Genomic DNA, 15,287 nt, shown 5'->3' on the forward strand with positions numbered 1-15,287 from the left:
CCTTGTCCCTGGTCCCGGGGCCACTTCGGTCAAGGAAGAGAGGCTCCCTCCCCTCTCTGGCTGTCCCGTTTGTCCAGGGCGTAGAGAAAGTGAAAGGCAAGTCTTCCCTCCCACTCATGGGCTCCTCCTCCCTCCAGAGCACTCCAGGCTCTGCCTGCTCCTCCCCCTTCTCAGCTGCCTGAGGCTGGTCTGGGTGCTGAGCTGAGTCACCCAGCTATGGAGGAGAATGGGCAGTGCTGGCCAGGGGGCAGCACCCTTGGGGCCAGATTGGTTTCTCCGGAGCTTGGGACCCAGTGACACAGAAACCCTTCCCAGTGAGGTCAATAGTTCAGGGGTGCCAGCCAGGGTTCCAGTGGTCTTGAGTTGCCAGTGGGCAAGGGCAGCCCCACCCTGCCCTGCCCTGCCCTGCCCTGCCCAGTACTGTGGACCAGGGCCATAGGGCACTCACCTAAGAGAAGCAGGGACCTGGGAGAGATGGTGGTCTCGGGCCCAGTACCAGGACCTCCCAGGGCAGTCCCCGTTCTAGGGGCCCCGTTAGCAACCCTCTGTGAGCCTGAAGTGTGACTTAGGGAGGGACTTCCTGACTGTCGCCAGAGGCGGGGAGAGGCTGGGCTGTGGTGGTGTAGGATTCCAGCTATGTGGTCACCAGGCGGGTGAGTCAGAGGCTGGGTCAGGCCGGCGCGTGCAGTGCAGCCTGTGCCACGAATGGGTGGACACGATCCCGCACTGCCAGGGCCCAGAGGGCTGGCGCGCCCTGAGGGCTGCTCTTTGGGCTCAGGCATGGCACGCGTGCCCACCGGTGCCCAGTGACCTTGGGCCTAGGTGTGGGCACTGCCTACCTTCCTCCTGGGGTGCCTGGATCCCCACCCCTACCCGACCAGTTCCCTAGTGCCAGACTGGTACACCCTGGTCCCCGCCCCTGACGGGGTGGAGTCGCGTTCTGGGACTCGGAACCCTGCATCTCCGGCGCCCCCAAGCGTCCAAGGGGCGAAAACACAGAGAAGGCCCTCCCCCCGTTCGCCCCTCCTTAGATGGCAGCTGAGCAGCAGTGCGCACGCGCATCAGCGTCAGGCCGGAAGAGCCTGGCGCGGCAGCCAATGGGAGTTCTAGGGGGCGTGTCCACAGGCGAGGGCCCTATTGGTGCTTGGGGGCGTGGCAGAGCCTATCAAAGGGCCCAATGGAGCTGTGGGAGGCGGGGCCCGCCGGGCCGTGGGACCAACCAGGACGGGGAGTGTAGCTAGACCGCCGGGTTTCAGCCGCCACGTGAGTGCGCCGGGGCCACTGCCGCACGCCAGGTGGGCAGCATGTCGGCGGCTGCGGGGGCTCGGAAGCGGGGGAAGCCGGCCTCGGGGGCCCGAGCCGGCGCGGGGCCCGGCAAGCGGCGGCGAAAGGTGAGCATGGCGTTTCTGCGGCCCCGGGTCGGACCCCGTCATCCCGCCCCCGTCCCCTCCATCCCCTCCATCCCCTCCCTGCATCCCCTGCATCCCCTGCCCGGCCCTTCTCCTGGGGCCGAAGCTGTTGTCAGCTTCGTCCCTCTCTCCGCCCGCCGAGTCCTGAGCCGGCGGCCTTGCACTGAGCCGGGGGCCCAGGCCTTTCCCGCCCCAGAGCTCTCGGGCCCGGAAGGGCCCTTGGTCAGTGCCGGAGGGGTCAGTGCCGGCGTGGCCGGACCCCTGACCACAGGGAGGATCGTGTGCTTCCCAGGCCGACTCCGCCCGGGACAGGGGCAAGTCCAAGGGCGGCGGCAAGATGAACGAGGAGATCTCCAGCGACTCCGAGGGCGAGAGGTGAGCTCTTCTCTCCGCGCAGCGGAAGGGGCCGCTGAGGCCCAGGCTTAGGCAGACCAGCGGAGGGCTGCCCGGACTCTCTGCTCCTGTGTCCCGGGACCCCCCAGCTCCCTGGAGCGAGTCAGGGGGGCTTGTCTTGTGTGATGTCGGGGCAGCATGGAGGGGAGCAGAGCCGCAGCAGCACGAGGGTGAGCCAGGAGCATGAAGCGTCACTGCCCTCCGGTCCCCAGGTGGACCATGGCGGCGGGGTGGTGCCAGGCCCCGCCTGTCTGCCTCGGGCCTGGCCTGGCTGCTCCCCAAGGCTGGGGTGGTGCGGTGCTCTGGGCTGCCTTGCTCGCCGGGTTGGGTCTCCATCTTTAAAAGGAGGAGAGAGGAGCAGTTCTCTGGCACTTGGGCCATCTGACACAGTCGTTATTGTCACCGAAGGTGTGACGCGTGCAATTCCAGGGGGTAGTGTTTTTCTGCAGGAATTAGTGTGTGGGACGAGTCCGCCCGCTGTCAGGGTTGCTGTTCCAGACCTTTCCCATGACCTGCTTTTCTGGGGCTGCAGAGCCTTCCTGTCCCTGCAGGCGGAGGGCGGCACAGTGCCTCTGGGCTGGCTCTGTTCTCGCTGTCAGGCCCTGTGTCTGTTCTCTTGTTTTCTGCTGGTGTGAGCACTGCCCAGGGCTGGCAGGGATGGGGCAGTGATGGGCAGGGGGAGCAGCCGTCCTAGTGCCAGCGGAGGGGGTGCGCCCCCCTAACGCAGCCCCCGCCTTCAGCCCCGCTCCCAGGAGGACGGAGGAGGAGGAGCAGGAGGAGCTGGAGGAGACCGCGCAGGAGAAGAAGCTGCGCCTGGCCAAGCTCTACCTGGAGCAGCTCCGGCAGCAAGGTGGGCTGAGGGCAGCGCGGGCGGGCCGCCCTGTGGGACTCCTGGGGGGCAGGGGTAGGCGGATCTGATAAGTAGAGGCAGGAGGACACACTGGCCCTGCCTCCCCTGTGCCCGAGGCCGCCTGGACCACCCAGGGGCCAGGCCCAGTGCTGGGGGCCCGGGACAGAGGCGGCGGGGGCACGGGAAGGGAAAGGCAGGTGTGTCTGGCCTGGCTCACTGGTCTGTCTGCCCGACAGAGGACGAGAAGGCCGAGGCCCGCGAGTTTGAGGAGGACCAGGTGGCGGGGCGCCTGAAGGAGGACCTGGTGCGTGCGGGGGCCCCGTGAGGGGCGGGGGGGGGGCTGGGCCGGCTCGGGGCCTCACCGTCCACTCCCTGCAGCTGGAGCAGAGGGGCAGGCTGCAGAAGTCGGTGGCGAAGGAGGTGAGTGGGGGGGCACTTGGGTGTAAGGTGGGAGGGCATCGGGGGTCCCATCTGGGTTAGTGGGCAGACGGCCCCTCTGGGACTCGGGCTGCGGGGTCTTTGCGGGGGACATGGTGGGCTCCCAGCCTGGGTCTGGTTTCCTTCTGGGCGGGGAGCGTGTGTGCGTGTGAGTGCACGCGTGTAGGTGGGTGCCTCCTGCCCCAGTCGCTGCGACAGTCCTGCCCGCCCAGGTCCAGGCCCCGGCCCCGGGCGACATGCGCGTCCTTCGGGGCCACCAGCTCTCCGTCACCTGCTTGGTCATCACCCCCGACGACTCGGCCGTCTTCTCCGCCGCCAAAGACTGCTCCATCATTAAGTGTGAGTGCGGCAGCCCGCCGGGCCCTCCCTCCGCCGGGCGGGGCTGCAGGGCAACCGAAGGCAGCTTTGTTCCCAGAAGCCTCTGGGTGACCGTGGCAGCTTCTGCCCCGGCGTGGGGCTCCTGAGCTCCCTGTCACTCAGTGGAGACGGGGGGGCAGCGGTAGGAGGAGCCATGGGGGTCCCTGCTGCTGGGCCTGGACCCTGTCCCGTCCTCCTGGGTCCCAGCCTCCCCCCCCACAGGAGCAGGGAGGACCATCAGCCCCAAAGCACTTCCCCTCCCTCCTCCTGGGCTGCACGGCTGCCCTTAGGGCTATTGTCCCCACTCAGTGACCTCAGTGCTCAGCCAGGTCTGCCTGAGGCCAGGACTTGTCCCGGGCCCCTGCCGCCTCTCCCAGCCGCCTCTCGCCCGGCGCAGGGAGTGTGGAGAGTGGACGGAAGCTTCACGTGATCCCACGCGCCAAGAAGGGCGCCGAGGGGCAGCTCCCAGGCCACAGCAGCCACGTGCTCTGCATGGCCATCTCCTCCGACGGCAAGTACCTGGTAAGGCCGTGGCCCAGGGCGGCCGGGAGGTCGGGACACAGGGCGCCGGCAGCCACTGTCCTCCTCCCACAGGCCTCGGGCGACCGCAGCAAGCTCATCCTCATCTGGGAGGCCTCGAGCTGCAGGCACCTGCACACCTTCACAGGACACCGCGACGCCGTGTCGGTGAGGGTGGGCCTGGCGGCGGGCCCTCGGGGCACCGGCCTGGGGAGGGGGGTGAGGCTGAGGGAGCCAGAGCCTGCACCTTGGCGCAGCGAGGGGCGTGGCCAGTCACAACGGTGACGGGACAGGAGAGCCAGGGGCCGGAGCTGGCCCAGGGGCCGGAGCGGGGGAGTCTGCTGCTCCGGGCAGGTGCCGGCTGCCGGCTGCAGACCGGGCGCACAGACGTGGCCACCGCGGCCTGGAGCTGGGCCCTGTGCCTCTGCCGCCTGCAGCCCAGCCCTGCCCTCCGTGCCCTCAGGGGCTGGCGTTCCGCAGAGGCACCCACCAGCTCTACAGCACGTCCCACGACCACTCGGTGAAGGTGTGGGACGTGGCGGAGAACTCCTACGTGGAGACGCTGTGAGTGCACGTGTGTGTGTGTGTGTGTGGGGGGGAAGGGGGACGGGGGCCCGGGGCGGTGGCCCATGCTCTGTGCCCTCAGCTTCGGGCACCAGGACGCGGTGGCCGCGCTGGACGCGCTGAGCCGGGAGTGCTGCGTGACGGCGGGCGGCCGGGACGGCACGGTGCGCGTGTGGAAGATCCCCGAGGAGTCCCAGCTCGTCTTCTACGGCCACCAGTGAGGCTGCGGGCACGGGGGCGGGGTCAGCGCCGGGCACGGGACGGGCAGGCCCTCACTGCTCCTTCCGCAGGGGCTCCATCGACAGCATTCAGCTCATCAACGAGGAGCACATGGTGTCGGCCGCAGACGACGGGTAAGAGCTGTCCTGGTGCCTCCCGGGCCCTGCCCCTGGGCCCTCGGTCCTGCCCCTGGGCCCTCGGCCCTGCCCCTGGGCCCTCGGCCCTGCCCCTGGGCCCTCAGCCCTGCCCCTGGGCCCTCGGCCCTGCCCCTGGGCCCTCGGCGAGGAGCCCCTGCCGGGCGGCAGCGTAACGGGGGGCACCGATGGGCGCCGATGCAGACGCCGGGGCGTGCCCAGGCGGCCTGCGCCCGGCCTCACTGTGCCCGTCCCCAGCTCCCTGGCCTTGTGGGGCCTGGCTAAGAAGCGGCCGCTGGCCCTGCGGCGGGAGGCGCACGGGCTGCGCGGGGAGCCGGGCCTGGAGCAGCCTTTCTGGGTGTCGGCGGTGGCCGCCCTGCTCAACACGGACCTGGTGGCCTCCGGTGAGCGGCTGGGGGGGCTGCCCTGTGGGGGTGGGGGCTGGGCTGGCGCGGCACTCACTGTGCCTGTCCCCAGGCTCCCACAGCGGCTGCGTGCGGCTCTGGCGGTGCGGGGAGGGCTTCCGGCAGCTCGACCCTCTCTGCGACATCCCCCTGGTGAGTGGCCTGAGTGCCGGCCGTCTTGGCCGCACCCAAGGTCCCTGGACTGTCTTTCTACCAGGAGGGAGCCTCCTCCGAGCCTGGGCCTGGCGAGACCCCCCCTGCTCCTTCCTCTCCCTCCCTCCTCGCCCTGCCCCTCCCCTCACTCCCCTCCCGGCCCTGGGTGCTGGGTAAAGGCAGGGAGCCCATGGGCACAGTGTGGTGGCCGGCCCTGTGGTGGGCTCTGTGTGGCAGTGCCAGGCTGATGCTAAGCGGGGGTGTGCCCACTTGGGTGCCCGCGGGGAGAGTGGCAGGTCTGTCGGTGACATCTGGAGAAGGGCAGAGCTTCGGTCAAGGCTGATGGCGATGGGGTCTCCAGGCCCTACAGCCAGGGGCCAGGCCCTGGACCACAGTCTCCTGTCCTCACAAAGCTCTGCCTCCCCTCCCGCCCGCCCGGGTGGAGGCTGATGGCGATGGGGTCTCCAGGCCCTACAGCCAGGGGCCAGGCAGGCCCTGGACCACAGTCTCCTGTCCTCACAAAGCTCTGCCTCCGGCTCGGGTGGCGGCGGGTTGGGTGGGGTAGGAGGCGGAGCAGGGGTGGAGGGTCAGCTCCATGCCTCCCTCCGCCATCACTCCCTTCCCAGGTGGGCTTCGTCAACAGCCTCAAGTTCTCCAGCGCCGGGGACTTCCTGGTGGCCGGGGTGGGGCAGGAGCACAGGTAGGGGCACCCCTGGAGGGGGGGGGGGACGGGCTGGCGGCGGGTGGGACCAGGGCGGGGCTGGGCTGCCCGGCCTCAGCTGCTCCCTCCCCGCAGGCTGGGCCGCTGGTGGCGGATCAGAGAGGCTCGGAACTCCGTGTGCATCATCCCCCTGCGGAGGGCCCCGCGGCCCCCGGCCGCCGGCTCCTGACCGTCCCTGTTCAAGCCCCTCCCGCCCCGCCCGGCCCCCTCCGGTATTAAACGTCTCCTCTTTTGGCCTCGTCTCCTGCAGCTTCTTGGCTGGGGGGGAGGGGTGGCAGGGCCTGAGGAGGGCCACCCGCAGTCTGTCTGCCCTGCCGGCTGGGGGCTGCCTGCCCCGCACCCGGAACCTGCGGACAGAGCCCTCGGCGCTCCTGGGCCCGGGCCCGCACACCCTCGGTGACCTCGCTCTGTCCAGGCGAGTGTCAGGCAGGCGGGGTCTGAGAAGTGAAGAAGCCAGGCCTCCTAGCCAGGCTGACGCCCCCTCCGGCCAGACCCTGCGCGTGCTGCCCGGCCCCGGGGCAGGGAGGCGGGTGTCAGGAGTGTCGGCTCAGGCCCTGATGCCACCCAGTGTGGCTGGCAGCTGGAGGTGCAGGCGGCACTGACGTCCCCTCGGGGGGACGAGAAGGAGTTTTGGGGATCCCTTTACAGGGGTGTGTGTGGACTACATGGCTCCCCTGCCTCTCACCTGCCCCTGCCTCAGGCCCCTAGGCTGGGGGGTCTGGCTCAGACTGGGGCCTGAGAACTGAGTTGATCAGGGTGCCGATGGGATTCACTCCCGTGTCTGGCCTCGGATGGAGCTCCTGGATGACAAACCTCCTGAGTGACACGCCAGCAACACGGAGAAGTCCCTGACATGTGAACTGTTTCCCATTGGCATACCCCCAGGGCGTCATTAAAGCGGGCAGTAAATGCCCTTGGCATTGAAATGGCGTAATTTCTCCTCCCGCCTCCGCCGTGGTCAGCTGAGGCTGTCCTGCTGGAGTTGGGCTCGTACTTTTTTTTTCTTCCCTTTAAATATATGTTATTGATTTCAGAGAAGAGAGAGAAAGAAGTAGTGATAGAGGAAATCATTGATCTACCCTGTCTTCGCCGAGTCCAGGGTCACAAAGGAATTCCCATGCTTTTCTTCTATAAGCTTTATTGTTTTAGCTTCGGTTTTCCTTCAAGCCTGAGTTAGATCTTCAATTAATTTGTTTGGGGGGGTCTATATGATATTAGATAAGGGCCAAGATTTTTTTTTCCCATCGAAAAATGCATTTCCTTTCTGCATGGACTTACCTTGCTACATTAAAAAAATCAATAGACAAAATGTGTTTCTGGCTTCTCCATTCTGTCTCATTGATCTGTCTCTTCTTACACACTAAAACCAGTAAACCACTGTCTTGAAATCAGATGATGTAAATCTTTAACTTTGCACTTGTATATCAAGAATTTGTAGCCGAAGCTGGTTTGGCTCAGTGGAAAGAGCGTCGGCCTGAGGACCAAAAGGTCCCAGGTTCGATTCCGGTCAAGGGTATGTACCTTGGTTGCGGGCACATCCCCAGTTGGGGGTGTGCAGGAGGCAGCTGATCGATGATTCTCTCTCATCGATGTTTCTAGCTCTCTATCCCTCTCCCTTCCTCTCTCTGAAAAATCAATAAAATATATATTTTTAAAAATTTGCAGAATGACTGGTCACTGTGATGCCCACTGCAGCCAGCAAACTCGCCAGATTAAGGGGTGGGACCGGAGGCTAACCTCTCAAGGCCCCTCCTCCTGGCTTGCTCTGCCCCTAACCAGCCTCTCCCACCCCAATTGAGGGCAGGGCAGCTGGCAACCCCCTCTCCCTTTGGTCCTTTCGTCTGCTGGCCTCACCTCCAATTGGCCCACAGCCCCTCCCCATAGCCAGCTCTGCCCCTGATTGCCCCTCTCTTACCCCAATAGGGGCCAGGGCCAGCTGTCAACCTCCTGCAGCCCCTCCCCCTGGCTGGCCCTACCCCTGATGGGCCCCCACCACCCTGCTCAGCCCACAGCCCCTTCCCATGTCCGGCCCTGCCCCCAGTCAGCCCCTCCACCCCAATCAGGGGCGGAGCCTTCCAGCCAATTGCCCGAGGCTCCTCTCCCCAGCCAGTCTGGCCCTGATGGGGGCTGAGGGACAGGTCAGCAGGCCAATCACCCTGCCCTGATCCGCCCCGATTGAAGCTGGGCTGGCCAGACCCCACCCGGGCACGAATTTGTGCACTGGGCCTCTAGTATAATTACGTATCTTGATGGTTTTATTTACGTAAATGGGGTCATAATGATTTTCAACTTTTTCACTTACAAATGCATCTTGAGCTCGGCTAGCGTGGCTCAGTGCTTGAGTATCGACCGATGAACCAGGAGGCCATGGTTCGATTCCTGGTCAGGGCACAGGCCCGGGTGGTGGGCTAGATCCCCAGTGGGGAGCCTGCAGGAAGCAGCCCATCAGTGAATCTCATTATTGATGTTTTTATCTCTCCCTCTCCCTCCTCTCCGAAATCAATAAAAGTAAAATGTCTTTTTTATTTATTTATTTTTTAAATATATTTTATTGATTTTTTACAGAGAGGCAGAGAGAGGGATAGAGAGTTAGAAACATCGATGAGAGAGAATCATCGATCAGCTGCCTCTTGCACCCCCCCCACCGGGGATGTGCCCGCAACCAAGGTATGTGCCCTTGACAGGAATCGAACCTGGAACCTTTCAGTCCGCAGGCTGACGCTCTATCCATTGAGCCAAACCAGTTTCGGCTAAAATGTATTTTTTAAAGATGCATCTTGGTCATGCTTCTCATCAGTACATGTAGATCAAGTTCATTGCTTCCTAACAGCCACATAGTATTCTACAGTAGTATGGCTGGACTGTAAACCATTCAATCAGTCCCCCGTTTTACCAACTGGGGATACAGCCAGGGACGGGTATTTCTCACCCTTTACAGCAGATGGGCTGGCCCTCCTGGAGTCTGGCTTTATAGTCCGGGCTTGGCCACTTCCGGCAGAGGAGAAGGGAGAGGCCTGTGTCTCCTCCTCGGAGGGGGCTCAGCATCGGGAGCCGTCCTGGCTCCTGAGTCACAGCTCCCTTGTGACATCACAGGTCCCCCCCCTCTCTTTCCCCAGCCGCGGCTAGAGAGGAACAGACCAGAGGGGATTTGAACCATCTACACCCAACCCATGTGGGGCCCATGGTAAGAGACAGGCGCAGGCTTTTAGGGCGGTCCCCAGGATGAGGGGGCGCCTGACACCCGAGGACGCTGGGAGCCCGGAGCCGGGGCTGGGGTGTGAAGGGAGAACATGCTGATTGCAGGAGGTGGACCAGCTGGAGACCATGGACCAGCGCGCTGAGGACGAGCCTCAGCTGCTGTGGGAGCCGCCGGGCTCACCCCCATCGCCGGCCCTAGGGGAGACGGAGGCGGAGGCTGAGGCGGCGGCGGTGGCGGCGGCGGAGGTAGGCCCCCGCCGGTGCCCTGGGCCTGTGGCCGGTGTCCTGGGCCTGTGGCCGGTGCCCTGGGCCTCTGGCCGGTGCCCTGGGCCTGTGGCCGGTGTTGACCGGGCCCGGCCGGTGTCCTGGGCCTGAGGCCGGTGTCTTGTGGCCCCTGACCTGGGCTGGCCGGTGCCCAGGGCCTGTGGCCCCTGACCTGGGCCTGTGGCCGGTGCCCTGGGCCTGTGGCCGGTGTTGACCGGGCCCGGCCGGTGTCCTGGGCCTGAGGCCGGTGCCCTGGGCCTGTGGCCGGTGCCCTGGGCCTGTGGCCGGTGCCCTGGGCCCAGAGCTGAGGACAGGACAGACTCCCCCCCTCTGTCCTCCCGCCTCTTTTCCAGGCTGACACTGAGGCCGCAGTTGAGGCAGAGGAAGTGGACAAGGCTCCTGAAAAGCCCAGAGAAGTATGGCTCCCCCAGACCCACCGGGCGGGGCTGGGGGCGGGCGGGCTGCGAACGGGCGGCCCACAGCAGAAGCTGGGCCTGCGGAGGGTTGTGGCCTGTGTGCGTGTGCGTGTGCGTGTGTGTGCGTGCGTTTGCTCGCGCGTTAGGAGGAGGTGGGGAGGTGAGGGGGAGGGGGAGGTGGGGAGGGGAGATGGGGAGGTGGGGAGGTGGGGGAGATGGGGAGGTGGGCCTGCAGGCGAGTCAAATTGGGTGTGGCGGGGGGCGAAGGAAACTTTCTTTTTGTTAACCTTCACCGGAGGATGCTTTCCCATGGCTGCTCAGGGCGTGGGAGGGCAGGAGGGATAGAGGGAGAGATGGGGGGAGAGAGAGAGAGAGAGAGAGAGAGAGAGAGAGAGAGAGAGAGAGAGGGAGGGAGATGGGTGTATCACTGGTTGCTTTTAGCACATGCCCCGACCGGGGCAGGGAGCAAATCCACAATCCAGGTACGTGCCCTTGACCGGGAATCGAACCCGTCACCCTTCGGTGCACAGGCCAATGCTCTAACCACTGAGGCCCACTGGCCAGGGCTGGAGGAACACAATACCGTGGCATGCAGGGAAGAGAGCATGTCGTGGACTGGAGTTTGGGTCAAAGACAAAAGGGCAGATTTAGCCAAAGATGCCGCTTCTGCAGGAGGGAGTGGGGCCTGGAGGGAGGGGTCCCGGGTCCCGGGTCCTGGGCAGGTAAACACGGTAACCCTTTGGCCGACAGCGGGTGGTGCTCTTGCCCTCGGCTGGCCGAGATTCACGTAAAACTGGCTCAGTGGATAGTGCGTCAGCCTGTGGACTGAAAGGTCCCGGGTTCGATTCCGGTCAGGGGCATGGACCTTGGTTGCGGGCACATCCCCACTGGAGGATGTGCAGGAGGCAGCTGATCGGTGTTTCTTTCTCATGGATGTTTCTAGCTCTCTATCCCTCTCCCTTCCTCTCTGTAAAAAATCAATAAAATATATATATTTTTAAAAATACTGACCGCCAGGGCAGGTGTGACCCCATTTTATGGATGGGGACCCTGAGGCCCAGCGGTCAGAGTGTCCATTTCCCTTAGCCAGGGAGGGACGGGACTGGACACCTGCTTGGCCTCTGGTCCAGCCAGAGTTTCTGAGGCCGGGAAGGAGGGGTGATTACTCACAGGGAGTCTGGGTCCCTTGGTGGGGAACCCCCGGATTGGGGGGGGCCATGCTCTGAGCGGCCTCTTTTCTTCTTTTCTCGGAAGCTCGCAGCGCCCCCGAGGCGGCCGCCGCCCAGCGACCCGGAGGCGGTGCGGATCCAGGCGTGGTGGCGCGGCATCCTGGTGCGGCGCTCGCTGCTGTTCGCGGCGCTGGGCGCGCTCACCATCCAGCGCTGGTGGAAGCGGGCCCGCCTGCGGGCGCTGGAGGCCCGGCGGCGCGCCACGCTGGAGGCCTTCACCCGCAAGGAGTGGGCGGCCGTGCGGCTGCAGGCCTGGGTCCGCATGTGGCGCACCCGCCTGCGCTACTGCCGCCTGCTGCACGCCGCCCGCATCATCCAGGCCTACTGGCGCTGCCGGGCCTGCGGCGCCCGCGGCTTCATCAAGGGCCACTACCGGGTCTCCGCCAACCAGCTGCACCTGGAGCTGGAGATCGTGCTGGGCTCCGAGCCCTGCATCGTGTCCGAGTGCATCCCCCTCCCAGTAAAGCAGTGACGCGGTCCCTCCGCCCGTCTGTGGGCTCAGGGGAGCTGGCAGGGGCTGCGGTGGGAGGAGAGGGACTTGGCAGACTGGGCTTGGTGGGAGCGTGCCACGCCGGCCAACTCAGAGCATCCATTGTGTTTGGTCTGCGGGGTGCGGGCCCTGAGGCTGTGGGTCACGGAAGCCTCCAGGGTGTTGGGTGGTGGGTGGTCAGGGCAGGGACAGCACGGTTGCCAGGGATCCACCCCCCCAGGTGGAGCTTGGCTCCTGTAGTTAGTTCCCTCTGTCCCCCTTCCCCTCATAGCAGGTATCATGCCCCTCCTGGCTGCTCCAAACCTGCATATGCAAATTAACCTCCATCTTTGTTGGGCTAATTTGCATACTCACTATGATTGGCTGTGGGTGTAGTGTAGTGATGGTTAATTTGCATGTTTCTCTTTTATTAGGTAAGAAGATTGTGTTTTATTGGTTTCAGAGAGGAACGTAGAGGAAGAGAGAGATAGAAACATCAGTGATGAGAGAGAATCATGGGTGGACTGCCTCCTGCATGCCCCCCACTGGGGATGGAGCCCACATCCCAGGCTTGGGCCCTGAATGAGAATCGAATCATGACCTCCTGGTTCACAGGTCGATGCTCAAGCACCGAGCCACATTGGCCGGGCCCCATAGCTTTAAATGCTTTATATTTTCATACATTTTGTCCAATTAAGCCTTTAAAAAATTTTTTTTTAGTTCCACACATCTTTCCACCACAGTCTCACCACATCTTAGCAGCTCCCACTCCAGGGCGCAGCGAGTGAGTGTTTCCTCAGCTTCTCCCACAAACACTGGCACGGGTGTCCTGCGGACGCTGCCGAGCCGGGGGGCCCCTCCTCCCTCCCCAGTTGGCAGCCCTGCCTCGGCCGCGGAGGCTGAGCGCGATTGGCGACATCTGCCGGCGGTTCGGAGCCAGGGCCCGCTCGCAGCCATCCGGCCCGCCTGTAATTGACTATCGATTCCATGCCCAGCGCCGTCCTCGCCTGGAGCCGCTCTCGCACCGATAGGCTCATGGTGTTACGTTTATTTTCCCCGGACACAGGTTTTTTCCCCTTCCAGCGGCCACAATTAAACACGAGTTAATTAACTCTCCACTCGCAAACATCTCTTCTCGCCGGCTAACGGCCGAGCCGATGGAAGCTGCTGGCGGGCTCGCCCACCTTTTATTTGGGAGGACAGGCTGCTGGGAAGAGAGTCCGAGCTCAGCCCGGCCAGCTTCCCCGTCCGGTGCTCCCTAGGGAGCGGGAACCCCAGTCACCGCGGGTGTTGACGCCGCCTAGTCCGCAGGGCTGATTTTTAAAAATATATATATTTTATTGATTTTCCATAAAGAGGAAGGGAGAGGGATAGAGAGCTAGAAACATCGATAAGAGAGAAACGTCGACCAGCCGCCTCCTGCACACCCCCCACTGGGGATGTGCCCGCAACCAATGTACATGCCCTTGACCAAAATCGAACCTGGGACCCTTCAGTCCACAGACCAACGCTCTATCCACTGAGCCAAACCGGTTTTGGCAGGACAGTCCTGATTTTTAACAATTTGTCCTGCATCCTGGGACGTCTGGTCACCTTATCCTCGGGCCAATGGTCTTAGGCCGGGCTGCCTGAAAGTGATTCTGAGATGGGAATTCACACGCGCTCTCGTGAGGAAGCGAGGAGCGCATCATTGGGCAAAGGACGAAGCTGACCCCTCACCCCTGCAGGCAGGGCCCAGCCGAGCCTACAGGAAGCGTGGCAGCCGAATGGCTCCTTCAGACGCCTTCCCAGTTCAGGCGGGGCCTGGCCTTCTGGTCTCCCGCACGCGTTTGCCGGAGCTGCTATAACCGAGCGCCATCCGAGCGTGGCTCAGAGCAGCCGGCTCTGTGGACCAGGAGTCCAGAGGCAAAGTGCTGGGGGGGCCGGCTCCCCGGGGAACCGGCTGGGGGCGGATGTGCTTCCCTCTGGCTCCCGGCGGGGTTTGGCCGTCTCCGGAGTCCTGGCTTCCAGATGCGTCATCCAGGCCCAGCGCCGCCAGGTGTCCTGCAGCCTGGCAGCGTTTGCTGTGCTAGTTTTCAAAGATTCAGGATGGAGGTTTCTCGGATTCTTTTCTTCTCTGCAAACAGTGAGACTCAGAAGCGTCGGACCCTGAGTGAGGCAGGGCTGGGCTCCGGGGCTGACCCGCTGGGAGACCAGGGTCAGCCAGGTGGGGTCTCTGCACTGCCGTTTCCTCAGCTGTGGAGTGCGGGCGTGTCCTTACTCCTGAGATCCTGCCAAGGACGTTAGAACTGGGGACTAGGCGCTGGATGACTGATGTGGGTCTCAGAATGGAAGAAAGGCCTTTTTCTCTTTCTTTCTTCTTTCTTTCTTTCTTTCTTTCTTTCTTTCTTTCTTTCTTTCTTTCTTTCTTTCTTTCTTTCTCTTCTTTCTTTCTTTTCTTTCTTTTTTCTTTCTCTTTCTTTCTTCTTTCTTTCTTCTTTCTTTTCTTTCTTTCTTTCTCTTCTTTCTTTTTTTCTTTCTTTCTTTCTTCTCTTTCTTTCTTCTTTCTTTCTTCTTTCTTTCTTTCTTCTTTCTTTCTTTCTTCTTTCTTTCTTTCTTTCTTTCTTTCTTTCTTCTTTCTTCTTCTTTCTTTCTTCTTCTCTCTCTCTCTCTCTCTCTCTCTCTCTCTCTCTCTCTCTCTCTCTCTCTCTCTCTCTCTCTCTTTCTTCTTTCTTTCTTTTGCTGTAGAGACTTTCACACTATATGAGAAGCACCTGGTAATGACAGCTCACGACTGTTAGCTCCTTGGGTTCAAACAGCCCCTTTGTTCAAACTGAAGGACAAGATGAGCTACTCTCAAGGCTACATTCTTGCATACATACCCTCCTCCCTGCTGGCTTACCACCCAGAGATAATTAGTAGAAAGTTTCCTTCCCCCCTCCTCTCCAAACAGACCTCTTAGGAACTCTTCATAACAATCACTCTAAGAATGTTTTTGCAGGTGCGGGGAAAATACCCATAAGTCACCTCTGAGGATATCTACCCCTGACCAACTAACAAACTTTGCAAAGATAATCCCCCCCCCCCCCCCGCCATGTCTTTTCAATTTCACCCAGCAATGGCAGCAACCCCAACCTCCACCTCCTCTCCTCGTCCAAGGCTTTAAAAGGAAAAGCAGCTCTGCTGGTGTGGTTCAGTGGGTGAGCATCGACCTATGAACCAGGAGGTCATGGTTCGATTCCCGGTCAAGGGCACATGCCTTGGTTGTAGGCTTGATCATCAGTAGGAGGCGGGCAGGATGCAGCCGATCAATGAGTCTCTCATCATTGATGTTTCTCTCTCTCCCTCTCCCTTCATCTCTCTGAATCAATAAAAGTATATTGAAAGCATTTTAAAAGGGAGAGCAGCTTTTTTTGTCCTTTGATTGATTAGCAATGCACTGGCCCTTTCCCTCTGGGGAAAGTAAAAATAAACTTTCTCTCTGGATCTCTCTCTCCCCTACGTGTGCATTCTCCCTCAGCCCGTGTCATGGCCCAAAACCCCGAACAGGTCTCCTAGGGGCCAGGTTTCC

At 62.4% G+C, this 15,287-nt stretch overlaps 4 protein-coding genes across 10 annotated transcripts in view; 3 read left to right on the forward strand and 1 right to left on the reverse strand.

Moving 5' to 3' along the window:
• Positions 1 to 917, reverse strand: part of PARP3 (poly(ADP-ribose) polymerase family member 3) — a 6,274-nt gene extending 5,357 nt beyond the window's left edge. Inside the window, exon 1 of one of the 5 annotated variants that reach the window (XM_036432148.2) lies at positions 449 to 917. In XM_036432148.2, coding sequence (XP_036288041.2) covers positions 449 to 782 — 334 coding nt within the window. In that variant the 5' untranslated portion in view covers positions 783 to 917. Of the gene's footprint in view, position 1; positions 66 to 448 lie in introns of those variants that run through there. The other 4 variants (XM_036432147.2, XM_036432149.2, XM_036432150.2 and 1 more) reach the window with 4 other exon arrangements.
• The window catches only part of PCBP4 (poly(rC) binding protein 4), a 27,880-nt gene extending 18,482 nt beyond the window's left edge, over positions 1 to 9,398 (forward strand). Inside the window, exon 15 of one of the 3 annotated variants that reach the window (XM_045579528.1) lies at positions 9,389 to 9,398. The gene's annotated coding sequence lies outside the window, so the exon portion shown is untranslated. Of the gene's footprint in view, positions 1 to 1,813; positions 1,832 to 6,474; positions 6,491 to 9,388 lie in introns of those variants that run through there. The other 2 variants (XM_036432159.2, XM_036432160.2) reach the window with 2 other exon arrangements.
• RRP9 (ribosomal RNA processing 9, U3 small nucleolar RNA binding protein) lies at positions 1,205 to 6,396 on the forward strand. Its single transcript, XM_036432152.2, has 15 exons — positions 1,205 to 1,391; positions 1,702 to 1,784; positions 2,543 to 2,652; positions 2,889 to 2,956; positions 3,031 to 3,072; positions 3,303 to 3,429; positions 3,845 to 3,969; positions 4,042 to 4,134; positions 4,430 to 4,530; positions 4,613 to 4,747; positions 4,821 to 4,883; positions 5,142 to 5,287; positions 5,361 to 5,440; positions 6,067 to 6,140; positions 6,237 to 6,396. The coding sequence occupies exons 1-15, from the start codon at positions 1,305 to 1,307 to the stop codon at positions 6,328 to 6,330; spliced, it is 1,428 nt and encodes a 475-aa protein (XP_036288045.1). The 5' UTR covers positions 1,205 to 1,304; the 3' UTR covers positions 6,331 to 6,396.
• On the forward strand, positions 8,282 to 11,747 carry IQCF1 (IQ motif containing F1). Its single transcript, XM_036432393.1, has 4 exons — positions 8,282 to 8,299; positions 9,465 to 9,605; positions 10,007 to 10,039; positions 11,294 to 11,747. The coding sequence occupies exons 1-4, from the start codon at positions 8,282 to 8,284 to the stop codon at positions 11,738 to 11,740; spliced, it is 639 nt and encodes a 212-aa protein (XP_036288286.1). The 3' UTR covers positions 11,741 to 11,747.
• The last annotated feature ends 3,540 nt before the right edge of the window (positions 11,748 to 15,287 follow it).

Source organism: Pipistrellus kuhlii, unplaced genomic scaffold, assembly GCF_014108245.1.
Source record: "Pipistrellus kuhlii isolate mPipKuh1 unplaced genomic scaffold, mPipKuh1.p scaffold_m20_p_11, whole genome shotgun sequence".
Taxonomy (NCBI): domain Eukaryota; kingdom Metazoa; phylum Chordata; class Mammalia; order Chiroptera; family Vespertilionidae; genus Pipistrellus; species Pipistrellus kuhlii.

What these genes read in the sequence shown, in the direction of transcription:
- RRP9 (XM_036432152.2), top strand. Translation starts at nt 1,305, where the DNA reads ATGTCGGCGGCTGCGGGGGCTCGGAAGCGGGGGAAGCCGGCCTCGGGG. An exon ending in GTGTCGGCCGCAGACGACGG is followed by an intron (nt 4,884 to 5,141) that starts GTAAGAGCTGTC and finishes GCCCGTCCCCAG; the next exon opens with CTCCCTGGCCTTGTGGGGCC. An exon ending in GGGGTGGGGCAGGAGCACAG is followed by an intron (nt 6,141 to 6,236) that starts GTAGGGGCACCC and finishes CCCTCCCCGCAG; the next exon opens with GCTGGGCCGCTGGTGGCGGA.
- IQCF1 (XM_036432393.1), top strand. An exon ending in CGGCGGTGGCGGCGGCGGAG is followed by an intron (nt 9,606 to 10,006) that starts GTAGGCCCCCGC and finishes GTTGAGGCAGAG; the next exon opens with GAAGTGGACAAGGCTCCTGA. An exon ending in CTCCTGAAAAGCCCAGAGAA is followed by an intron (nt 10,040 to 11,293) that starts GTATGGCTCCCC and finishes TTTTCTCGGAAG; the next exon opens with CTCGCAGCGCCCCCGAGGCG.